The 26,168-nt window shown below is 51.0% G+C and overlaps 1 protein-coding gene and 1 non-coding gene across 2 annotated transcripts in view; one reads left to right on the forward strand and one right to left on the reverse strand.

Moving 5' to 3' along the window:
* ANKH (ANKH inorganic pyrophosphate transport regulator) overlaps positions 1–26,168 on the forward strand; it is a 141,241-nt gene that overhangs the window by 101,253 nt on the left and 13,820 nt on the right. The window contains exons 5-8 of the mRNA XM_047093938.1: positions 1,152–1,322; positions 3,140–3,274; positions 5,477–5,569; positions 10,096–10,191. Coding sequence (XP_046949894.1) covers positions 1,152–1,322; positions 3,140–3,274; positions 5,477–5,569; positions 10,096–10,191 — 495 coding nt within the window. The remainder of the gene's footprint in view (positions 1–1,151; positions 1,323–3,139; positions 3,275–5,476; positions 5,570–10,095; positions 10,192–26,168) is intronic.
* TRNAR-UCG (transfer RNA arginine (anticodon UCG)) lies at positions 13,776–13,859 on the reverse strand. Its single transcript has one exon. It is a non-coding gene; the product is annotated as a tRNA-Arg (tRNA).

Genomic DNA, 26,168 nt, shown 5'->3' on the forward strand with positions numbered 1-26,168 from the left:
AATAAAATCTTTTAAAAAAAAGAAAAGTCGAGGGGTGCCTGGGTGGCTCAGTCGGTTAAGCATCCAACTTGGGCTCAGTTTGTGACCTCACGGTTCATGGGTTCGAGCCCTACATCGGGCTCTGTGCTGACAGCTCAGAGCCTGGAGCCTGCTTCAGATTCTGTGTCTCCCTCTCTCTCTGCCCCTCCCACCTGTCTTTTCTCTCTCTCTCTCTTTCTTTCTCTCAAAAATAAATAAACATTAAAAAAAAAAAAGTCAATGTAGCTCAGGAATCGTCCCCCTCCCCCATTACTTTATTTTTGCACTCAGTATGCTCAGTGCTCTCCTGAATGTATGAATCCCCAGATGGCTCTGGACAGAGACTGGGCTGCTTGTCTGAGTTTTGCAGACAGGAAGGTTAAATACGTTGTTAAATTTGTTGTGGGGACTCTGCAGTCAGTAGAGATCAATACTTGATTATTTTTTTCAATCCCTCTTGACTATTTTGTTGACTTATTCCACTTCTATATGTTTGTATTTTATTTTTTTTTTTCATTTTATTTTTTTTTTATTTTTTTTATTTTTTTTTTATTTTTTTTTTATTTTTTTTTTATATGAAGTTTATTGACTATATGTTTGTATTTTAAATTTTAATCTGGCTTGCCTTATAATAATTAACATTGGTGCCTTTAGCAGCATTTTTAATGAATTGCATCTTGTAAATGTTAAATGTGCATTTTTCTATAGACATCACTGATCACCACTACTCTTTCCTTGTGGACTTAGGGCCTCCCGTGTGGGTTACCTGTGCGTGTCGGGATCCAGGTTCAAGACGGGCAAACCTCTGCCACATCTCTTGGGAATCTAGGAGCCCAAAGTTTCCAGATATTTTTTTTTTTAGCAATAACCTTAACGAGATGTGCAGTTACCTTCAAAGAACCTTCATGGTGAATATGGCAAAATGATCGTGTGCCCTTCCGGTGAACCCCAGGCATCTGACCCTGAATTCTGAGAGTGGCCTTGAGCCTCAGCCCAAGTTTCCGTTGTCCTCCTCAACGTCGGGATTTTCACTCAGAGATGTGTCTCATCGGGGTGCAAGAGGGTGGACTGTGCTTCTGTCGACGGGCTCCATCTTCTCCCCTCTGACTTGCTCTCGTTTTCCTATCTCTCAGGTCGTTTTTGTAGCCATTTTGCTCCACAGTCACCTGGAATGCAGGGAGCCTCTGCTCATCCCCATCCTTTCCTTGTACATGGGCGCCCTTGTGCGCTGCACCACCCTGTGCCTGGGCTACTACAAGAACATCCACGACATCATCCCCGACAGGAGCGGACCGGAGCTGGGGGTACGTCCTTAGAACTCGCCGACACCCTGTCTGTGCCTCCGAGGGCGGCCGAGTGCTGCCCCGGCCCTTTGCGAATTGGGGGTATCCGTACAAGGAGCACATGCTCCAAGCTGTCAAGTGCTAGGTCGTGGCCACAGGGGAGACGGTTGGAGAATGAAGGGCCCCTGGAGGTAGAAGAGGTCTTAGAGGTCACTGTTCAGCCTCCTTCGTTGCATATCAGGGAGACTGAGGCACAGTGAGTCAGGTCAGGCTGAGTAGGTGTAGCAGTTTCGGTTTTCCTTACCCTCTATTGTCAAAAGTCAGTCATTCATCAAAATGGAGCTCCAGTGGGGCAATCCAATAGCGCACGCTACTTATATATTAATCAACAAGTGTTTTAGGACCCGCGGTACCTTTAAACTCATATTTGGGTTATTCTTAATTTCACAGCAGGGCCCCAGGCTTTGTTTATACTTTCCGTACGGGCCAAACACAGTTGTGCATTCACGTACCTTCTGTGGAGCGAGCAGAGCCTACAGGTACCGTGGAGGGGCCCAGAAACGTTTTAAACAGGGTCTCTATCCTCAACCAACGTAGTACACCTCATTTGGTAGCTAAGACCAACACAGAAGCGACACTCAGACGTGGATCCAGGAGAGCACATAGACCTGCAGACGGGACACAAGGGCCACGGAAGCTGAGAGAAAGGAGATAGCGGTAAGGTCTGAGGCTCCTGGGTGGAGACAGAGCTTGGCCTGCACCTCCGAAGTTGAGTCGGGTAGAAGCAGGGTATGATCTTACACCAGTGGCCCAAGCACTTTTTCGTCATCAGTGTCACCAGCATCTGATTTATGTATATGCTCATCTGTTCTACCTTCGTTATCGGGTGTCACTGGGCTGTGTTTCCATCTAGCTGTAAGGTAGACATGCTTGGCTCCCTAAGGGCCCGGAATAAGTCCCTGATCCCGCCTTTGACCACAGGTTACCCCTGTCATGTCAGAACAATAATTACGTTGACCACTTACCTCCATCCGAGAGGGCAGGCCGTCAATAAAACCTGATCTCGTTGTTTCCGCCACTAGGACAACCACATCAAATTGGTCTTGATCGTAACAATCCGTCTCGTAACATTGAGCCGCCAGCAAAGGGAAACCAGAGCGGCTGACCTGGTTCCAAGATGTAACCCTTCACCTCTGAAGAATCAAAATCACAAAATCATAAAAGCCAGGCTTTAAAGACTGCACACGTCTTTACTTTGTAGAATTCTTAATAAACCACATTTTCTTGACCGTGTTCTTATTTTTACGCTTCTGCACATTTACATGACTTCTGTGAGAGCTTCGAGAATAAGAATCTCTGTCGTGGATTTGCACGGTGCCCAAATAATTAGGCGCATTCGTGACCTGACGGGTTACAAAATAAATTACAGTAATTTTTTACTTCTGAGAGTTACCTCTTACAGACGTGGCTTCTAGCCAGTCCATTTGATGACTTAAACAAAAACTAATTTCCAGCCTGCTTCTCAGGCCGTGGAATCGGGGTCTGCCTGAGTGTAGAGCTTCCCTCTTTGGAAAACAGGGATGTGGATCCATCATACTTAAATGTGTGTTTTGATTTCACAGCAGCTTGCCAGCCGTCTGAGTTAATTTCGAGTAAGACTGTACGTTTTGTTTTCATTCAGATTGGCTTGGCTACAGAGCCTTTCCTTATGCCATTTTTTTTTAAGTACAATGAATTGACGCATGATTGACATCAGAAGGAAAAGCTCTGGCTCTGAAGTGTTTCTCTTGTTCTGCTGCTAGAGCCTAGTGACCCTTTCTCTCCATTTCTTGACACAGGGGGATGCAACGATAAGGAAGATGCTGAGCTTCTGGTGGCCCCTGGCTCTCATCTTGGCTACACAGAGAATCAGTAGACCGATCGTCAACCTCTTTGTTTCCCGGGACCTTGGTGGAAGTTCTGCAGCGACAGAGGTAGGGCACTTTCTGGGGATGGGGGGCCAGGGCGGGGAGGGGGAGGCTTGTGGTCACCTCATGAAGAATGGGGGCGGGAAGGTGGATGCAAGCTTGTCTCTGATCCCTCTTGAGAGCTTCAGTAATCCTGTGCTATTAAATTATGTGACGCATTCACACTCAGAAGCCATGAGGGTCTTACAGTCATATCATTTCTTCCTTATTTATGAGTATGGAAGGAGACAGCTCCTTCATTGTTCTCATTGGCCATTTGAGAAAACAGAGGCGAGGACACAAAACTAGCAGGAAGCTGGGCTGGCCTCAGAATCCAGATTTTCCGCCTCGCGCCCAATGGCCTTTCCGTTCTTCCGTGGAGTCGGCATGATGCTGCTTCACTGTGGTTGCCGAAGACCAGACACTATGCCGGGCACAGCAACGAAAACGCCCGGGCTGTGAGGGCCGGTGCCTCCATCGTGACCCCGGCCTCTCTCCCCTGTTCATGCTCCGCCTTCCTACACATATGGCCCAGCGGTCACGGCCCTGCGTGCCCTGTGGCAGTCTGCCCTCCTCCGAATGAAGACCTCCCTCATCTACTCACTCACAACTCAAGAAATTTATCTGGAAACTGGCAGCTGCTCCAAAAAAAAAAAAAAAAAAAAGAGCGGAATCATTTTTTCCATCTCTCAAGGATGGGATGAACAAAGAGAGCTACTTCGTTCGTTCCCTCCTCTGCTGCCTTCTGGAGAATCGATTCCGTCTCCGGAAGTGCTGGTCCTTCAGGAGGGCTGGTGGCTGCCCCTGAGGGCCTTCTGGTTTTGCTCATTGCCCTTGAATGTGTTCTCGGCATGTCTCCCGCCCGGGGTCTCGTGCCAGTTTCCACGTCCTGGGAAGCAGCTCGTGTTGGCTTAGGAAGGGAAGCACATAAATCCCAAGCAGGACACCTTCTCCTGCCTCAGTTTGTTCCTGGGTTTTGTGTTTTGGATCATGAAGGTCGTCATCTTGGGTGGCTCCTGTAACCCAGCAGCTTTTTCAGTTAACGACTTCAGTTTCAGTCGCACAGGAAAAGAAAGTACGTGACCCCCAACACTTCTGTGCCAGAACTCCATCGTCCCGTTTAAAAAAAAAAAAAAAATAAGGCAAGTGATGTATTGGAGCCGTTTCTATAGTGACCTCCATGACCTAGAGGCCCAGCACAGAGGGTACAGGACCCACGTTGATTGACCATCTGCTATGTGAGGGCACTTTATGCACATTGTGTTGACTCCCAACCGCCCTGTGTGATGGATGCCGTTATTCCCACGGTTCTGCTAGAGGAACAGAAAGGGGGTCTGAGTGGGTCCACACTTCACGCCGCTGGTAGGTGACCAAGTGGAGGTTTGACTCGGGGTCTACCCCTCTACCCTCACAGTGCTTTCTTCACCCAGCGGGGGACTCACTTCATGTTCCAGGCATCAATGTTATGTTCATTAAAACAGATGAAGGCTGAACTTCTCTTTTACTAGCCAGCTAGAGCTGAACTCGCCAACATGTGGGGTTCAATGCTTTGTTTTCATACCCCTTCCTTTTCATTCACATAGGAAGACAAAGTCTCATTTCCACGGAAGAACATGTTTGGTTTCCTGTAAGGAATATTTACTTAGTCTTCCTAAGTTAAACATCAAAATTTGGCTATCCTGGCTGGACAGATTAAAAGTGAGTTGAGTTGGAAGGAGGGGGCCACAGAGCCACCGCCAGGCCACCCGCAGGAACAAGATGGAGGCATAGAGGCGGACCCTGAGCAAAGACTACCCAGAGAGCAGAGCGGGCTCAAAATCGCATGTTGAGACTCCAGAACTGGGCTAGCCGGGAGGGTTCCGTTCGGCTCAATGGAAAGAGCAAAGATCCTTGGTCTGGTGGGCCTGGGTTCAAACTGTAGCTTGTCCAGCCCACAACCCAGAGCCGTTTCTCTTTGGATTCGTGTAAAGAAGATGCATCCTCCTGGTCTCCATGCACTACCTGGGCTCCTGTACCCCACTCCCATCCATGGTCACAGTGGACCACCTGCCCCTTCCCCGCTTCCCCCGGGGCTGTCCTGTGGCTGGCCAATGCTTGTCACCCAGTGTGGGGTTATCTGTCTGTGGCGGCCACCCCAGAGATGGCTCATGCTGCCACGGGGCAAACAGCAGCTACTGGAAATTCTCTCGGGGATGTGGACGCTAATTCTGCTGGCTTTTCCTCTTGTAGGCGGTGGCAATTTTGACAGCCACATACCCTGTGGGTCACATGCCATATGGATGGCTGACGGAAATCCGTGCCGTCTACCCTGCTTTTGACAAGGTGAGAACCCGTGCGGCGTGGTGCCTAAAACACACTCTTTAAAACTAGCTTTTGATGGACAGGCATCTCTGATGAGGAAAACTTTGATATTTCCCCGTCTCACCTCCCTCTGTAAGGTTACCGTGGCGTCGAGGGGGTGAAACGTAATTGTGAAACAGTTCCCTCAGGAAATAACAGAGGCTGTCCAGCTTATACCCTGATGCCAGTTCTCCATTGCCCTCCGAACCGTATTCGCTTTTAGGTTGTTCCTGTTGAGGTATCATTAATTTTTTTGCGAAGGGAAAATAGACTCTCAAGAAAATTGAATACGTTGCATTTTGCCTCTGTCTTTTGTTTATTAAATAAAACTAAGACTAAACTGACCTCAGAGCAGATGTGAAGGAACAGACAGGGTGGTGCGTTTGAGCTCCTAGGCTTACGGAGCTCGTTCAACACTTGGGACCATGCGCGCTGAAGTTGTCCACACGGCCGACCTGGGTCCAGGTTGGTTTGGATGCAGCAGACTTACTCCAGCTGAAAGCCTCTGTTAACAACAGCTCTGCCCCCTCCGCGGCTGCTGGCACGCCCTAGGGAGGCACATGACCCTTCAGACTTGCAGCCTGTGGCTGGGGGGGGGGGGGGGGAGGGGGGGACTGTCCTACCAATCATTTAATTCATGTCTATTTCATTAAAGCTTAGTTATTTGAACCTATAGACTTTTACAGCAAAACATACCCCCCCCCAAAAGATAGTATACGATGTTTTAAAATGAAAAATGGGGAAAGAAGCAGCTATTTTGCCTTGAACTTCTCCAGGACAAGCTCAGAGCCACGGCCGATACCACTTTATCTTCCCCCAGCAAGAGTCCTGGGATGTGAGGAGAGGAGGCCTCTTGGCCAGGGGCCCCAGCACATCAGTTCTAGCAGCACAGGCAGTTTGGGCTCTGACTAGCTAAAGCTGGCCTCCCTCCTCCCCTCACCCCAGCCCCCCGCTCCCAGACTCGCGTGGACATGGGAGATCCTGGGAGGCCACACGAGCAAGGCCCAGCCACAGGCTATATACGCTTAGCTCTTTCTTTCACATAGCCTCCGGATTCTCAAATGTTTAGTTGTTTGTGGGCTTCTAGAAAAGAGCAATACCTGTGGAGTGGGGCCCCAGAAAGGGTTCCTGTCCAGCTTGCCTCCCTGACCCAGGGCACACCCCCCACGCCCCAGGCATCTCTGAGTGGGGATGAGCCAGGGGCGGAGACTCAAGTCTGGAAAGACAGTATCCACTGTGGGTCCACCTTCTTCTCTGTGTTGTACCAGCAGACTCGTGCAAACACACACACACACACACACCCACACCCACACACACACACACACCCCTCTGTCACACGTCCCCATCCACGGCATCCTTCCACCCTGTACATCCCCCATGGTGTCACCTGCCTCTGTTCCCAGCCCCATACTCACCCGTGAATGGCAGCTCACTTCAGGGATGCCCACCATGCAGCCTAACAAGACAGGGTGGTAGGGTGGTGGTGATGCCCGGATCTCTTCACTGGGTGTGGAACCTCCCCAGTGGACGACGAGCTGGACCCACTCCCCGTTTCACACATCAGCATCTCGCAACATCAGGAAGTAGCGTATCTCCTAAAAATGTTCTGAGAGCAAACTTGAGGCACGAGTGGCTTGCGGGAGATTTTCCTCCTTGTAATTCTTGTTTGAGTGAGTTTAATCCAACCTATCGATAGAAATTGTCATCTTCGTTTTAAGTCACGTGCATATAGAAGTAAATCCCAGGGGCGCCTGGGTGGCTCATTTGGTTAGTGTCCGACTCTTGGTTTCTGCCCAGGTCGTGATCTCAGAGTTTCACGAGTTCAAGCCCTGCGTCAGGCGCTTTGCTGACACCAAGGAGCCTGCTTGGGATTCCCTCTCTCTCTCTGTCTCTCTCTGCCCCTTCTCCACTTGCACTGTCTCTGTCTCTCTCAAAATAAATAAATAAACTTAAAAAAAAAAAAAACAACAAGAGCTAAAAAAAAAAAAAAAAAGAAGTAAATCCTAGAAAACCAAAATGCATAGAAGTCTTCTTGCTAAATTTCTAGCTCTTGGAGACCAAGATTATGTAAGAAAACGTGATGAGAACAGGAAGCACTGAAAAGTCACAGCCTCCGGGCTGAGGGAGGAAGTCTCATCTGGAATTTTTTTTTTTTTTTCGCTACCTCGAAATAATAAAACTTAACAATGTAACACGATACAGTTTCAGCAGGGGCATCCAAGAAAAACTCGGTTTCGTTCGCGATCACAGAGGTTAGGTGCTACGAAAAAATCCCTTGAACGAGCGTGTACCTCCAGCCAGCAACTGGCGTGGCTCAGAACCCTTGTGGGGCCTCGCTCATTGTTCTAGGCATGGCAGGGAGGTCCTCTAAGCCATTCGCGTGAATGCCGTCTGTTCGCCCAAATCTGAGACCCCTCTGTGTGGACTTGCAGAATTTGCCGCATTGACAGTTGAGATCCTTAGCCTCTTTGTGGGCTCCGGCCTAAGAGATCTAACATTTCTTTTTTTTCCTCAACGTTTTTGTTTTTTGTTTTTTTTTTGGGGGGGGACAGAGAGAGACAGAGCATGAACGGGGGAGGGGCAGAGAGAGAGGGAGACACAGAATCGGAAACAGGCTCCAGGCTCCGAGCCATCAGCCCAGAGCCCGACGCGGGGCTCGAACTCATGGACCGTGAGATCGTGACCTGGCTGAAGTCGGACGCTTAACCGACTGCGCCACCCAGGCGCCCCAAGAGATCTAACATTTCTTGCATAACTTCTGGTAGCTCCCACTAAATAGCAGCAACGGGGAGCGTTTTCCACTCGTGCAGAATCTCTCCGATGTTCAGTTCTCACCCGCGAAGGGCTATGTTGCTCAGCAGATGGGGCAAACAAAACGAAACAGGGACGCCAACCTAATGGTCCCTGCTGGTGTGTTCGTTCCAAGCACGAACTGCGGGCGTAGAAACCAAAGCGCACGCGAAGGCGCTGCACCACGCTGCTGTCCCCCACCGGCGACATGGGGCTCCCGGGTTGGTTTCCTGACTCTCTGTGGCGCGCCCACTCGGGCCCCTCTCTCGCAAATCCCCGGGGCGGGGGAGGTGGAGAGACTTGCACTCTGCCGCGGCGGCAAACTCTGTTGTTCAGAAAAGCGGATCCACTTTAGAGGCTGGGATGACGCAGGCTCGAGCAGAGGTTTGTGCTGGCGGCACGGCACGTGCAGGGGGAAGGGACCGGGGAGACCGCCCGAGCTCCCAAAGTAAAGGAACCATCAGAAGCTCTTTTCCCAGTAGAACCCGTATCTGCCCTGCTTCTGCGTCTTTCATCCAGCGGGACGCGCGCCAGGAGCCCCGGTTTGCTTCTGTCGGTCGCCCCTGGGACTACCTGGATCCCCGGTGGAGGCCGGGGGGTCTTTTTCTCCGCTGGTGTTCGTGATGAGGGGCCAGGCGCCAGTCTGATCGGGTGTTAGGCCTGCTTAGCAGTGGCGCTGGGATGGTCTGAGCAAGCCTCAGGATGGGCGAGAGGACATTTGGGCCGTCGCACTGGTTGCTTAAAACTCAGTGTATGGGGCGCCTGGGTGGCACAGTCGGTTAAGCGTCCGACTTCAGCCAGGTCACGATCTCGCGGTCCGTGAGTTCGAGCCCCGCGTCGGGCTCTGGGCTGATGGCTCGGAGCCTGGAGCCTGTTTCCGATTCTGGGTCTCCCTCTCTCTCTGCCCCTCCCCCGTTCATGCTCTGTCTCTCTCTGTCCCAAAAATAAATAAAAAACGTTGAAAAAAAAAAAAAAAACTCAGTGTGGCGGCAGTGAGCACCTTCTCCGCAAGAAAGACTGTGCTGAGGGGCAGGAGTCAAGGGGAAGAGTGAGGTGCCCAGTTCTGTGTCCGCAACCTGCGTGCACCTTCCACACGTGCCCCCTGCAGCGTACCCACCTCCAGAGAGCTCTGGGCTCGCCCGCATTCCAGGAAGTGGGGCCCCGGGGCACTTCGGGCTGTAAGATCAGAGAGGCTTCAAGAAACAGACGGGCTGTGCCCGTGATGTGCCCCGAAGGGGGTAGCTTTGAAATTCAGAAGATCCAAAGAGACATGAAAACACCAAGTGTGAGAGGGGAAGAGGAAGAGGTTGTGTCTGGAATACAAGTGGAGGAGTCTGGGTCAGGGCAGGCGGGGCCGAGAATGCCCGCTGGTGGGGAGGACAGGGCCCCGAAGGTCACCGAGCTGGGCTGTAGCTTCGAGGAGGTGCCAGGTGGCCAGGAGGGGCCACCCGGGCCGGGGCCCTGGACTAGGCTGGGTGGGTGGCCAGCGCCCAGGGAACACAGACTCAGGAGACACTGCCCAGAGCTCCGTCCAGAAGCCCCTCCGGTTCACGTTCAAGTCCAGAAACCTGACAGCTGTCTAAGAGAGAAAGTGACAGCCGTGCTCCCAGCTGTCAGGTGACACCCGTACTTCAGACACATCCAATAAAACCAAAACAAGATGCTCTTCAAGATGCACGTGTGGTCAGGGTAACCACTGTCCCTTTCTTTCGCCCTAGAATAACCCCAGCAATAAACTGGTGAGCACCAGCAACACGGTGACAGCCGCCCACATCAAGAAGTTCACGTTCGTCTGCATGGCCTTGTCACTCACGGTAAGGAGAGAGACCGGCACCCGCCCCCCCTCTGTTGTTGTTTGTGGAAAGGGGAAATGGCCGTTTTAAAGGGAGACACCTTGTATTCCATACTGTGATGTTATACGGAATTAAGTAACAACCTCTTTAAAACGTTGTTGTCCCCAAGTATGAACAGCAGTTATTTAGGAAGGTCATTGTATACAGGAAGAAGGGGTAGACTTCTGGCGTTTCCAGAGACTTCTAAACATGCTGAAGAAGGGCAGACTTTGCCCTTCGTTTTAATAATACTCTTGTCTTCCTGAGTAACTGCTGGCCCATTTTTAAACATCCGGAGTCAACTGTATAAACATTCCCGTCCCTCTTCCAAATCTCGTTGGTGTTATTTCAGTTACCCCCGTAAAAGACCCTTTGCTGATCACGCTTATACCGCTGCTGTGTCCTATCTATTTATTCATCATTCGACGCATACTTATCAAGCACCTACGAGGTCCCAAGCCCGGTGCCGTTTTCGAGGATACAGCTGTGGACAAGCGCGGATAACAGCACGAACCGCGCACAGCCTAAATAAGCAACATACATCCTTCCTATATCAACCGCCATGCAATTTAAGTGTAGAAGATACTGTTCAAAAAACATGGATATACATGCTCTATAACCCTAAGCACATGGTATATAACTTAAGATAGTTTGTAGTAGCCAAAAAAAAAAAAAAAAGAAGAAAAGAAAAAAAAACATAACCAAACTTCCATTGTGGAGTGTGCCCTTTGAGTTCTAAAGAGGGAGATGAGAAGGAGGTAAAAAGAAATGCGGGGCTTTTGAACTTAGTTCAGTTTTTCTTGTTTGTTGTGGTGACTACACATTTCCTATTAAGTCCTGTAGAAAGTCTCCATGTATAAAGTACAATATAAGTATGTTCCAGAAATGCCGGGGGCACGCAGCTCTTATCATCAGTGACTGATGATGAGGACCTAAGGCAGAAGGGTTGGTTGCCCTGATGAGAGACACACTGTAACTTTAGCCCTTCTAACTGTTATCAAAGGGATTATTGGGCTTGCTGAACCCTGGGAGTGGTCCTTAAACTCAAGCCCTACACGTGTTTTAAACCTTCGATGGAGGGGCTCCTGGGTGGCTCAGTTGGTTAAGCGTTCAACTTGGGCTCAGGTCATGATCTCGAGGTCTGTGAGCTCGAGCCCCGTGTCAGGCTCTGTGGTGACAGCTCAGAGCCTGGAGCCTGCTTCTGATTCTGTGTCTCCCTCTCTCTCTGCCCCTCCCCTGCTCATGTTCATGTTCTCTGTCTCTCGCGCTCTCTCTCTCAAAAATTAATAAACATTAAAAAAAATTGAAACCTTCAATGGAGGGGCACCTAGGTGGCTCAGTCAGCTAAGCGTCCTCCTCCTGATTTCGGCTCAGGTCATGATCTCAAGGTTCGCGAGTTCGAGTCTCGCATAGGGCTTTGTGCTGAAGTGCAGAGCCTGCTTGAGATTCTCCTCTCCCTCTCTATCTGTGTCTCTCTTTCTCTCAAGATAAATAAATAAACTTAAAAGAAAAGATTCTTTAAGGAAAACCTTCAATGGATATTTTTCCAAAGCCCACCGTTTAATATTTGATCCATTGATCCAACACTTGAATAGATCATAACAAGGGCAACACGAGACAAATAGCCTGTCCCATCCATCACACATCACAACCTTGTGTCCTCAACCGCCCCTTGACCCCAACCTGCCCCTCCCACCAGTTCATCCCTCATGAAAGTGGGGGGGTGGGGAGTAGGGGTGTTGGAAACATAGTCCTGTGCCACCTCACCGAGGAAGTATGTCTGATAGCACGCCTGCTTAGTCGGGACAGGTTACCCCAGGCAACCCTGCTCCCCTATTTGCGTTATTTCTCTATGGCGTGCAGATTTTTCCATAGTTCCCTAAAATATTAGGAAAACAGTGAGCAACCTTGAAACTGTTTAAAAGAGTATTTTAGAAAAAGCAGAGGGAAGGTTTCTATTCCAGGAACAGACCTCAGCTTTTGGAGACTATGTGAAATGATTGGAAGTCAAAAGTTGAGTCGAGTCGGATGCCAGGTGCTATGACTTAGACCTCATCCCTCCCTGAAAGCTAGAAGCTCTGGGTTGTCACTGGCTCTGCAGTCCAGAGTCTGCTCTCCTCTGTCGCCTGTCACTCCATTTAAACATCTCCCCCCAGCTACAGTTGAGCCCGACAGAGAACTTTGCCCGACCGGAGTTAAGGTTGTTCCTTCTCTCCTTCGGTGCACGAGCTGTAACCTGCACCTCTAAGTTGAGTGCAGCTGGTTTATTTTGACATGGTAATGATCTAGAAAAATGCTTTGATTGCCCATGTAAAGACTTTTCTTTTTTTTTTTTTTTCAGTTTAATTATTCCAATCCTATCCTCTGTAACTAGAAGTATGTCAGGGTAGATTTTCACAGAAATTCGAAGCCCTTCGTTGGGAAGAAACTTGGAGATGAGCTAATCAAAACCCTTAATTTCTTAGAAAAGGAAATGACTCAGGATAAGTGACTCGCCCGAGCACCTGTAATAGAACCAGCTAGAAGCCAACCTTACAAGCCCACTCTCCAAACCCTGCTGGGTCCAGCGAGTAGGAACCGCTGTCTGACCCAGAGGCTCCAGACGTGGGCGTCATGCTTGAAACGGTGGTTTCTTCCACACTAAAAACAGTAGTATTTGAGTTTGCAGCTAATCGAGTGTCTCACACATTATCCTTACAACGGTTCAGTCGGCCCAACATCTTGGCCACAGGAATTGTCTTTAAAAGACATGAGGGACAAGTAAACAATTTTTTTAAGTTGAAGTATAATCGGCACACAGCGTTACATTAGTTTCAATTACGGGGTTTTGGTTTTGGTTTTGGTTTTTCTTTCCTAAATGTTAAGCTGTGGCTGTAACGTATACGTATAACGTATACGTATACGTTCCTGTAGCACTTTCCGTATTCAGTCTTTGTATCTGTTGCTCCCTGTTGGCTCTGAAGTGCCCGAGGCAGGGTCTGTGACTTAGCCACCTTCTGTCCTCAGGCCCGAGTATCCTATCAGGCACCGAAGGGGCACCATGAACCGTTAATAAATACATCCGTCGATTAAGACTTAACCGTGAGTCAGAAGGGTACTGATAGCACTCATCCCTGGTGGGCGAGAGTCTCCTTATTTATACTCAATTTACCCAACTTTTACTTTTTTTAATTTTTATTTATTTATTTTGAGAGAGAAAGAGAGCACAAGGGGGCAGCGGTGGGGGGAGAGAGAGAGTCCCAAGCAGGCTCCGCACCGTCCACACAGAGCCTGATGCGGGTCTCGATCCCACCAACTGTGAGATCATGTCCTGAGCTGAAATCCAGAGTCAGAAGCTTAACCCACAGAGCGCCCTGAGTTTATGCAACTTCTAAAGCTTTCGTAAGAGGCCCTTTACTCTCGAGTCTGGTTTTGTTTTGTTTTTATCATTTTTTTTTAAATTTTTTTCTTTAATGTTTATTTATTTTTGACAGAGAGAGAGAGACAGAGCATGAGTGGGGGAGGGGCAGAGAGAGAGGGAGCCACATAATCCGAAGCAGGCTCCAGGCTCTGAGCCGTCAGCCCAGAGCCCGACGCGGGGCTCGAACTCACGGACGTGAGATCACGACCTGAGCCGAAGTCAGACGCTCAACCGACTGAGCCACCCAGGCGCCCCATGTTTTTTTTAATTTTGAAACTTCTTAGGGTCGGGGCATCTGACTTCAGCTCAGGTCATGAATCTCATGGTTCATGAGTTCGAGCCCCATGTCGGACTTTATGCTTACAGTGCGGAGCCTGATTTGGATGCTCTGTCTCCCTCTCTCTCTCTGCCCCTCCTCTGCTCGTGTTCTCTCTGTCTCTCTCTCTCTCTCTCTCTCTCTCAAAATAAAGAAATGAACTTAAACAAACAGAAAACTTAGTGTCAGGAAGTTAATGTAGCAGCGGCCAGTGAAACACTCCAGAGCAGCACACGTTGTGTTTATTCCAGTGGATGGTATCACGTATAGATTCCGAGCCTCCTGATGGCACCAACAGCCTTACAGCCTTCTGAAAGAAGAACACCTAGAACGCCTAGAACTACAGCACTTTCTGGAGCTCTGCTTCTTTGGGCACACTAGCTCTTCTCCTGGGGTCTTTGAGAAGAGCTGACCCCCGCGGATTCTGCAGACACTCAGTGACCCAGGGATGCTGACTGCTTTTCAAAAGCAGATGTGTAACCGTCTAGAACAAAAGTCCATCTTTCCAGCCGAATGGACTCGCTCTCCAGGCCCTGACATTTGGGGTTCGACATCTGCCTTTGCCTGTGAAAAATACGGCTGTGTCACTTTAAAAAAAATTTTTTTTAGTGTTTATTCATTTTTGAGAGAGAGAGAGAGAGAGACAGAGCGTGAGCAGGGGAGGGGCGGAGAGAGAGGGAGACACAGAATCGGAAGCAGGCTCCAGGCTCTAAGCTGTTAGCACAGAGCCCGGTGTGGGGCTCAAACTCACGAACCGTGAGATCATGACCTGAGCCAAAGTCGGACGCTTAACCGACTGAGCCACCCACGCACCCCTAAAGTATATCTTTTAATGAGCTAACATATTTCCCTTTTATTTTATTTTATTTTTTATTTTTATTTTGAGAGAGAGAGGCAGAGATGAAGGGACAGGGAGAGAATCTCAAGCAGGCTCTGCACTGTCAGCCCAGAGCCCGACGAGGGGCTCGGTCTCACGACTGTGACATCATGACCTGAGCCAAAGTCGGACGCTTAACCAACCGAGCCACCCAGGTGCCCCACGGCTGTGTCACTTTTGACAGTTAATAAGAGACTCATATTCAGTACACTACAATGTACATATACATCCATTCCCTAGTGTAGACTTTCCATTTAAATTCAGAGTCTCTGTTCTACTCCAAAAGCTGGTTCTTCCTCACTCCTTTATCTGGGAGTTTTCCTTCAAGAAGGGCAGCAAAGGCCCATGAAGATGGACTGGGGAGGTGGGTCAAGTCAAAAAGTAGAAATACTCTTCCCTTAGCACCTTCCTTTTCCTCCTTCAGAGCTGCCTTGGGGAAGAAGCACTGATCGGTGTCATTTGATGGGAGTCAGGGTGAGGAAAGGGGGGCACTTGAGTCCCTCCGAAAGGTTATCTTGAAAATGGTAGAACTGTCAGATGAAAAGCGATCCCCTCAGTAGCGACAAGGGGAAGAGACATAACGCCAACCAGTGTTAGTAAGGTGACTGCGGCCTGACGAGCCGGTGTTTGGGCTAAAGGATCACACGGTTCGAAAACATACACGGTGTAAATCGATTCGGAAGACCGGCTGCGTGGCGAGAGCTCTCAGTGCAGGGGGCCCTGCAGAGGAGGAGACACGGCAGACCAGCCGTCAGAGCGACACAGGAGGCGGGGCCGTGAGTAGGAGTCTGCGGCTGGTGCTGGGGTCACCAGCAGATGGCCCGGTTTGCCCTGAACCTTGCGGTAGAGCCGTGAGTCTCCGTGGCTTCTGCGACTGGCTGCAGAGCACAGTGGTAAGGACTGCGTCCTGACAGGCTGAGTTTGTCCAGCAGACAACCGTGGGGAACACGGGCCGAGGGTGGCGGTGAGGAGCTTGTGGTCAGGGAGCAGGTGCAGTATCCCTTCCTCCTGGGGAAAGGCACTGGTGATTCTAAAGGTACAGAAACTCGGCCTCTTGGTGGCCCCTCTGAGTTGATCATGATTCCTTTCTGGATTCTAGATTTGGGGGTAAAATAGAGACCGTTAGCCAGGGTACGATGTGTGCTTTCAACAGTCCTTTCAATGAGGAAGAGGTGTCCCAAAGACCAGTTTCCATTTTGACTTCACAACAGCATTTTAAGAACACTCGGTATTTTCTTGAGCTCCTTTCTGCTCTAGTTCTGGGGAGCTGGTGCGAAGAAGGCGGCCTCTCTGCTCCAAGAGAGTTGGAAAAGAATCCACGCAGAGCACAGGCTTGGCTGCTGCTGGGGCCTCCCCAACCCCCTTGACACAAGATGGAAATGGGCATCCATCCAGATGGATCTTGGCAGGCAGAACCAGCCGGGTACTTTTGTGCAGTGAACAACCTTCACAGTCATACCCAGCATCCCCTGGTCGCTGAACCCAGAGACAGTCAGGAGGGGAGGATGGAGGAGTGCCGATCAGAGGAAGGGGAGAGACCACGGGTCAGAAAAAGAACGGAGAGGTTGAGAGTCCAGGAAAGATGGGCAGAGGCAGAGGTGGGGGCACAGAGAGGTAGGGAGGATGTGAGGGCCCCAGAGAGCCCGGAGCCCTCACAGCCCTCCAGGGCCCTGCCAATCCTTTCAGTACAAATTGCTGTAAATTTTAGAGGCGCTAAAAAGAGACAGGTTTTTAAGAAACCAGTGAATTTGACAAACTGGCACTTGGCCAAATAGGCTATTCTGTAGGGTGATCTTGGGGAACCGGCCTATTTCGGGGAGGCAGGTATGGAGTGAGATCCTCACCAGGCTTGTCCAGACTTGGTTTTGTGGCCCCAGAGTCAGATTATGCCAAGGTCATGGGACTGTGCCCGGGTCTCCAGAGTGTATCCCACTGACCTCTGTCACCTTCAGTAGATGGAGGCTGCTTGGTGTGTGTGTGTGTGTGTGTGTGTGTGTGTGTTGCTGTCCCTTGAAGCAGAGAGAGGAGAAAGCCACCTGCGTGCCGGCCGACCGCACCGCCTCACACAGTAGGGTACTAAGTGTGTCTGAGGCCGGCAGCCGTTACTACTAAAGCATCTGTTTCTTTTTCCGAAAGTTAAAATAAGTTTCTTTTACTCTGGATCCTCCTGAGCTTCGCTTTTTGATGTCAGTGGGTGGTAAAAAGGGGAAGTGTGGATCTGCACTCAAGCCTGAATCTTCTGCTCTGAGTTGCCATGGCTCTAATTGTATCCGCCAGAAATTCCCGTATTGAAGCCCTGACGTCCAGCATCCCTGAATGTGATCTTACTGGGAAACGGGGTTCAGATGAGGCACTGCGAAGTGAGTGAGGTGCGCCCCTAATCCGTATGATTGCTGGTTTTACAAGAGGGCAAATCCGGACACAGACAAGCCCGGGAGCATGCCACAGGGCGCCACCAGAAGCCAGGCAGCGCCTGGAGTGGACCTTCCCCAGGGCCTGTGAGGGGGTGCGGCCCCACCCACACCCTGATGCCGGACTCCACGACCGTGGGGCAAGAACCTTGGGTTGTGCTGAGCCACCCGGTTTATGCTACTTTGCTACGGCGGCCCCAGAAAACTACACCGACGTGGTCAGGGAAGGCCATGGATCGATTAGCCACACGTGACTATTCAACTACCTGGTTTCTTTTTAAATTCTCCACTCACTGTTTGCATAAGCGTCTCCATTATTTCCAGATTCTTCGCGTAAGAATCAGAGTAGCGGGTTTGCTGAGAAATACTTTTCGTTGGTACGGCACTGTCCCCAAATTTCCGTGATTAATTATATCCTCGCAGGCCTGGTTTTTCGGGGGTTTTCTCGGGGGTGGTGTTGACATCACGGCGTCCGATGGAAGCAGCGGTGGGGGATGTGGGTTACTTTGCATTTTGGCTTTGCGCTGCTGTCCCCGAATTGAGTCATCCCGTACACCTCTGAATCAGGCCCTTGAACAGGCCACTGTCCCCAGCAGCGAAAAGCCTAAACACATTCCCAACGTCCGGAGAAGGAATTAAGTTGCTAGTATTTTATCCAGTTGTATTTATTCCTCCAAGTTGTCTCAGAACCTCGACACTTCTCTTCTTCCCACTTGGATCTTATAAATGGTATCTGATTTGGCACCAAGGTGTAGAGATTACTGGTTTCGGTTTAACGTGTGTGTTCTACAAAGAGAAGAACGGTGAAGACACCGCATTCTCCCCGGGGCCCGCTGGGGAGTCCCGATTGGCCCGTGGATCCTGCAGGGACAAGTGTTGGCTGCTGACACCCCACCCCACCCCACCCCCTGGCTCAGGTGCGGTTGCCAGGCTCCCCGAGGCTTTTCTGGTGCAAGGGCAGATTTATCAGAGTAAGGTGACAGTGTTGTTCCAGCAATGGCAGAGGAACCCGGCAGGGACTGAGTCACAGACTTCCAGGAATTGTATTTGATGACCGTGCCTCTTTTCTTAGTTGTTTTTAGGAGTCTCCGCTCAAAAACAGAACCAGCGTGGAGAGCAGTTTTCTTCTTACACGGTGGGCATGTTACAGTGTGTAGGACTGAGACATGGCTTGCTCACATGCATAGGCAGGACCCTCCCAGGGGCAGTTCACAGTAAGGTGTGTGGACAGGGCAAGGCTGATGCCCGTGGCTTGTCGGTTTTCTGATTTCAGCCTGTGCTCACACGCTCCCGGGTACTTGGGGCTCTGAACGTGAGCGTGTTCCCGGTGGCCTGAAACTCTCGGTGCCCTGTGGGATTTACACGGATACGATATGTAAGGGGTCAGCAAAGCCCACGTAAAATACCTTCGTGATCTCAAAGAACCCCACAGAAACGCATGTACATCAAGCAGTGTGTGAAATGAGCACAGCGAGGACGTGAAATGCCACTTGGTCCGTTAAAGGGTCATCCTGTGTGCTTAATGAAGCCAGAGACCGTTGGACCCAGGAACAAAAGAGAACAGTCAGAAACCACTCAGGTCACGGACGTATTTCACTGGTTGACCTCTCCCAGCTCTTAGGTGACCCCTGCGCCTACAGGTGGGCTTAGAAAGTGACCTGGAAAGCAAAGTCACTTTTAGCTAATGATAGGTGACCTTTGCCCAAAACGTTATTTTCTCTTAAAGGGTTTATTACTGCGTTTCCTGCTCTGGGGTCCAACACAGTGAGGTAAACATGACTGAATTGCGCCACGAGATTGTTCTCGGGGTCCTTTCATACTTAACCTTCTGAGCCCAGGGCACCACTCAAGAGAAACACCGTGTGATGGTGAGAAAAATTAGCAGTGCCTGGAAAAGCTGCTCGCCGTGAATCAGGTGCCAGGTGGTTTTCAAGGGCCTGTCTTTCGATCCTCCCCGAGAGATGGCTCTTGACCGACGGGGCTCGAAGAATGAATTGGGCCCAAACAAAACAAGACCGCCAGCAGCTCTGAACTGGCAAGGGGCTTAGAGGCAGGGCTGCAAGCCTGCGCTGAATGGCCCTGGGGCCCTGGGAGAGGGATTTACCCTCAAGCTGGAATTCAGTACCCCAGAGCTCTGTGTTTACGCACGTGGTCCTGAGGTCCTGGGGCCTGGAGTCAGATCCCGGCTCCTCTGTGCACCAGCTGGGTGGCTTTGGAAGGGTCATCTAAAACTAAGCCTCAGCATGATAAGAATACCCCCCTCCTAAGACTTACGAGCACAGCACCAGGCACGCTATAAGCAAAAAACACCAGCTCTCGTGATCAGGAAGTCCCCCAAATACACGGGATTCCAAGCGAAGATAAGGTATCTGTGTATGTAAACAAGCGGCTATTGGTACATCGGATGCCAGTGAATAAATCTGTGAATTTTTCTACTTCCATCTGTACATCCTTCCAAATTCCTGTGGGATTTTTTTTTTTTTTTTTTTGGTGTTTTGAAAAAATCAGTGTCTCGATAGATGTGCACATATCTTCTCCAGGAGGACCGGACGCATACACGAGACATATAATATGCGCACCGGTTTTCTCCCTGAGGCTTGGGAAAGCTCTTCGGAGGCCCCGTCACACCTTTCTGTCTGCGGCCTCCAGTGCCAAATGCGGACAGTGCTCACTCCGTCCGTCGGCCGTCTTGCTAACTCAGAAATGTCAGTTACCCACACTCTACAGTGAGCACAGGAGGAGAAATCCATGTTTTTAGCCTTCTGGCCCAGAACGTCCAATACGTTTGTAGATGCCAACCAAATGTTGGAAATGCCGGCAGGGAAAGATTTGAAGCCACACGTGTGTGCGCTGCAAAAATTCTCTGAAGCCTGAGCTTTAGAAGGATGCTCGGGGCTCTCTTCTGATGGGCACAGCTACCCAGACGGAGGACACATGCGTATCTACCCAGGCAGTCCTTCACCAGATGCTCCAGCCCCTGCTACATAGCGGGCTCTGAGGCTACCACAGTGAAATAAACACACAAAGTCGCCTTTTTCGATGGAATGTATCGTCTACTAGAGCAGACAGGCAATAAACATATACTGTGGTGTTGGGCAGTGTGTTCGTTTTCTGTGGCAGCTGTAAGAAATTGTCCCGAACCTGATGGCTTAAGAACAACAGAAATGTAGGGGCGCCTGGGTGGCTCAGTCAGTTAAGCGTCTGACTCCGGCTCAGGTCATGATCTCACAGTTCACAAGTTTGAGCCCCACGTGGGGCTGTGTGCTCGCAGCTCAGGGCTTGGAGCCTGCTTCCGATTCTGTGTCTCCCTCTCTGCCCCTCCCCTACTCTCTCTCTCTCTCTCAAAAATAAATAAAATTTTTTTAAAAAAGAAAACAGAAATGTACTCTCTCATAGTTTTGGAGGCCAGAAGTCTCCAGAGGCCAGAAATCAGTTGACTGGGCTGCTGTCAGGGTGTTTGTTCTCCAGCCTCGCTCCCTCCCGTGGCTTCAGAGAACCTGTCCCTTGCCTTTTCCAGCCCTTGGTGGCTGCCACGTTCCTCGGCCACATCACTCCCGCCTCTGTCTCTCTTCCTAGGACCACCTCCTCTCTGTGCCCGTGCGGGGTCTCCCTTTGCGTGGCTCTCACGTTAGGAGGACTCTGTGACGGTGTTCAGGGCCCCCCAGACGTCCCCAGATAATCATACCTCAAGATCCTTAATCTAATCATACCGGTTACTATACAAAGTGATGGTACTTGCGTGTCCCGGGGATTTGGGACTGAACTGGTCTTTGCATGGCCATTACATGACCTGCAGCAGGCACTCACAGGTGCTTGGAAGAAAAATAAAAGGAAAGAGGGTGAGGGAGACTCCGCTTTGGACGGGCCGTCAGGGAAGGCCCCCCGAGGGATCGCATTTCTCGCAGGCTTTCCGTTTCCTTCCTCTTTTCTGATTGTGCGGGGCAATTTCTGTTCCATTCTCCTTTCCGAATTCCTAGTACTGTTTGATCCGACTCGCCACTTTTCCACGGATTGTGAGTGCTGTTTTCTTTACTGCGTTGAATTCCTGCCCCCCTCCCGCCCCGCCCCCCCCCCCCCCCCAGTGACTCCAGGAGGACATGGTCACCCTCTCCCACGCGAGCAGCCAGCCTCCTTCTCCTTGCAGGTCAGAGTCCCATCCAGAAGGCTCTTCTTCGTCTTGGCCCCCGGCTTCCTGAGATAAGCCTTGTCTGGGAGGGATTAGGTTGGAGGCTGAGGAGACAAGGTGACTAAGTGACTAAGTCTGCAGAAATCAGGATGGCATTGCAACACAACTGGATGCCTCCAGAGCCCTGAGTCCGGTAGGAAAATATGTGCCATCGAGGGGCGGAGGCCGCTGCAGAATGTAAGGTGAAGGTATTTGGTATTTAAAGCATTTTAATTCTAAAGCTTCAGAGCTTCAGGCCTCCAGGACCCTCCCAGGAGGGAAGGAAAGCCAGAAGCAGCAGCAGCGAGAAGGACGCAGTCAGAACACTCCGCCCGCCGGGTTATTTTCTCTGTGACACACTGAGATAATCCGTTTCGGTGAGGTTCAGATAATCCTGAAATAACTCCTTATGCTGTTCTCACTGCATAAGTCCCCAGGAAGCACAAATCTCAAATATAGCAACAGGAACTCCGCTCCGCCTCCTCGTCCCCCGCCCGGCCCCCGGCCCCAGCCGCAGCCCCCTCTGCGGGACGGGTTGCTCACCCCGTCAGTATTGGGAGCGCCCCTAATCCCGGCCGGCACCCAGGCCCCGGCCACGTGCTGCTCTCGGGGCCTGAGGCGCTGCTGGCAGAACCACGGGCCTCGGACAGGGCGTCACGCTCTGGGCAGCGCGCCCCTTGTCCCCTCTTGCTGCCCTGGGGGGTAACAGAGCGCATCCCCCCGTACACATCAAGAATTGCCAGTTCTGGATGCATCCCGCTCAGGGCCGCCTCCCAGGAGAGCGTGTCAGTCCTGAGGCCCTCGGCTGTGTTCTGGAAAGCTGCAGAATCCAAGCCGCTCAATAGTAAAAGCTGCCGTTCCACGGGACCTCGACCAGTCCCGTCTTCAGAGTTAAAAGTTTGGTTCACGCGAGTGACCCAGTCCCACCTTCCTGCTGCTGAACTTGCCCAGGGGCTGTCTGTCACTCAGCCATCGGGGCAGCGGACACTGCAGGCCTTATTCGGGCCACGGTACCATGCTGACCCTGTGTCTCCAACAAGGACGGCCTGTTTGGGGCTTTGTTCTGCGGGGCCGCCCCACCCCCCGCGCCCGGACACTGCCTGCTCATTGTTCGCATTATCCGGGAGAAGAAAATGACCCTCTTGTGCATGGGGAGGACAGAAGGGACCGAAGGTAGAGAAACTGAATTCAGAACTTTCTCACTTGGCACCTCTCAGAGTGTCCGTGGAACGTGTACCGATGGAAAGCTCTGGTGCGTCATAAGCGTCTTGGTGCGTCTGCTTTTTAAGCAATTCATCACGCATTGCGGATTTGCGGGGTTCCTTGGTTTGTCTGGGGGAACTCAGAGGAGACTAAACCAATTAAGACCAGCCCCCGAAACTCCACCTAAACCCTCATAAGAAAATGACAGTATAAAAAGATTTTTCAGGGACGCCTGGGTGGCTCAGTCCGTCAAGCATGGACTCTCAGTTTCGGCTCAGATCATGATGTCACGGTTTCATGAGTTCAAGCCCCGAGACGGGCTCTGCACTGACAGTACAGAGCCGGCTTGGGATTCTCCCCCCGCCCCCGCCCCCGCCCCGTGCTCTTCTCAGGCTCACGGGGAAAAAAATTTTTATAATTAAAAAAAGTTTTAAAAATTAAAATTTTATTCCATCACAGTAAAATGCACCTACTGTAAAACTTAGCATCGTAACCGTTGATGGAGTTCAAAATTTTCAGGTTTTAAGGTTTTTAGTCACTTTTCAAGTTTTAGGTGTTAAAGTTCAGTACATTCAGTTGTGCAACGGTTCCCACCCCCCCATCCCCGCCCCATCCATTTCCAGATCTCTTCGTCTTGCAAAACTGAAACTCTGCACCTGTCAAACAACACTCCCCACCCCCCCCCCACCCCCTGCCGGTGGCCCTGAGCAAGTTTCGGTTTGACTGTTAACCGTCAACGGAAAGTCAAGGCTGAGCGAAACTCCGTTTGGAACTTTCTAAACACTCTTCAAGTCGGGTAAGAATAGGAGAGAATTGAACATTGTGCAGCCAGAGGCAGCGCCCTCTGCAGGCTTGGTGCACGGCGCCCCCTGCTGGTGGGAGTGTGTGCTCCTTGCTGACAATGCAGTCTTCGCTCCCAAAGAAGCCCTGAGCGGTCCAACCAGGTGTATTTGGCAGTTTCCTTCCATCTAAGTGACAGCGGGGATGGTTTAGTTCTCGTGTTCTTTTAAAAAGCCGACTGTAAAACCCACGTCTGAGAAACGTGAACTTTTTACCGCGGCTGTGAGAGGTGCATCTACTCCCTTAGGAACGTGCTTCTGGGTAAGAGGTGTCACAGCAAGTCTGACTGTCAGCAGGCCACGCTGGGAATACCAGGGGTGACAGAAACACTCTGTGATGTGCTTTTCCGAGCTCCCCAGCTGCACGGAAAACCAGGTTGTGTTTCTCTGTGTAACAGGTGCAGTTTACCCCACCTGTTTCTACCGAACTTTCTACCTGCCCGACCTTCCGGAGACGGCGCCCCGCGTCTCCTCGCTGTGTCTTACTGTAACGCTCAGGACTCTTACTCTCCTGTGACGGCCTCCTCCACGGAAGTGTCCCCTCCCTCCCCGGCGGCCCCCTCTTTGTCAGAGGACGGTCAGCGCCGGCCCACAGAACGGCAGCCCGGTCCCTCTGGCGATTCCTCCGGGCTTGCTCCCCGTCACCCTCTCTAACGCCCATGTCCAGAAACGGGGCTTCTTGGCCACTTTCGCACATCATGTCTTGCTTTAGGCATTTCCACTCTAGCAAAACGGCCTATTTGTTTCCCTTCAGAACCGGGACTCCCCCGCTTCTAAGAGGCATCTCGATGGAAAGCTGGGTCACGAACTGGTTTGCACTGGGAAGGCTCTTCGAAATGACCGAGTGTGGCCCAGGTGGCAGCCAGCAAGTGGGAGTGAGAAGCTGGGCCGGACGGGCCAGACGGGCTTGTGGGGCACACCTGGGCTCCAGGCTGCCGTGGCCTAATGCTCGGTCATATCACGCGGCATCCCTGCCTCTGCCTTCCTCACCCCTGTCCCCCAGAGTTTCCCTTTAATACTAACTGTAATTCCTCCAAATCGATCCTTCCTCCGCTCCCCCTGGCCCATGGCCGACTCCCCTGAACTGTTACGGTAGTTCCCCCGCTTCTGCTCTTGTTCCGCACCCCTAGTCGGTCCTCACACAGCATCAGAGACTGGAGGGCCTGTCAGCACGGTAGTCTGACCATACCACCCCCCCCGCACCTCCGAGGCGTGGCCCGGCGCCATGACTATGGCCCACAGAACCCTCGGCGAACTCCCCACCCCACCCCCTGCCATGTGCATACAGCCAACTCTATTTGATGCTAAGAATCAAAAGCCCAAATGATGTTCCTTGGGTCTCCATCGGCTCTCACTAAAAACTCAGGCAAGATGGGCGTGTGTTATCTTGATAGTGTCCCGCTTTTTCTGACAGTGTCCCTCCACCCCCAAGTAAATCCAATCAGTGTCAGTGTGCCTTCCGAATGGGGGGACACGGGACGCAGCTTCCCAGGACGCTGGTTATGAAAACTGAGTTGCCAGCCGCCTTCTGAAAGTTGCCCTCCCTCGAAATCGGGACTTCTCACATCCCGATCGTGGGCACACATCGACTGGATCTGGGAAGACAGATACAGGGGTCCTTTTAATGCTAAAATGTTCTTCTGACAAAGAAAAAAGAATACTCGTTCTTTGTGGAAACCAGGGAAAAGCACAAAGAGGAAAATAAAATCAATTCTAATCTTAACCACCTACAGATGGCTCCTCTATTAACATTTTATCAAGGTCCCGGGAGACCTTTTAGGATGACGATGGCTAAGACTGATTGATCCCATTGACCATGCCAAGTACTGACGGGGCGCTTAGCGCATGTCACAGGCCCCCCAGCGTGGGGCCACAGATGTTCTGGTGGTCTGGTTGTCTACAGTGCGGTTAGGAGCTGGCCCCAGATTGTGAACCAACTTATTCCCCAAACTCACAGTCCAGAGCCAAGCTCAGAACCACCTCCTTGTACGCCGTATCGTTGAGGGTTAACCACTGGCTTACCCACTGGAGACTTAAACCCGATTCAAAGGCTATTGACCCTTTCTTTCTAAGTAAAATCTCCAAACAAAAATAATGCCCAGGGCTGACAATTTTAACCAAAAACAGCTGCATGAATTTTGCTTTTTCTAACTGCAGGGGATAAGAATCTCAGAGTTACTACTAATCCTGATTCTTCGGGGTAACGAAGACAGCTTTGTTTTGAGTTCCTCAAAAGCATGGTCAGCAGCTTCTGGAAATTAAGTCAAACCCAGAGCTCTTGGCAATGGAGCTCCACAGATTTCTTTGTGGAACGGAATCCCCACAGGACACAGTGGAATCTCCCCAGGACGTGCAGACACGGCTGCCCCACTGTGGCTGGGTTTGTATGTTCTCGAGTTCAGATGCTGACAGAGACAACTGGCTGCTTCAAATCCCAATCCCGCATCCTTGTTCCCAGGCAGGGCAGGGACTAACTCTGCGTGACGAGGCGAGGCTTGGGAAGGACACCCCTTCTGTGGTTCTAGTCACGTTGACTCCGACGATAGCATCGTAGACCCACGGGTGTTATTTCTGTGAGGATTAGGGCTTCCTTCGTCTTTTGTGCATGCTGTCAGCCTGTTTGAGGATTCTAATATATGGCAGAACTTTGTCATAATGTAGATCATTGTTATACAGACTTAGAAACAAGAGGTTAAATGCTGCCCCCAACACAGAACAACCACATACAGGTGAAGCCTTAGCTTAACA

Source organism: Lynx rufus, unplaced genomic scaffold (genome assembly GCF_022079265.1).
Source record: "Lynx rufus isolate CCGP_SWC_20201006 ecotype Redwood Valley unplaced genomic scaffold, mLynRuf1.p SCAF_1, whole genome shotgun sequence".
In the NCBI taxonomy this organism is placed as follows: Eukaryota; Metazoa; Chordata; class Mammalia; order Carnivora; family Felidae; genus Lynx; species Lynx rufus.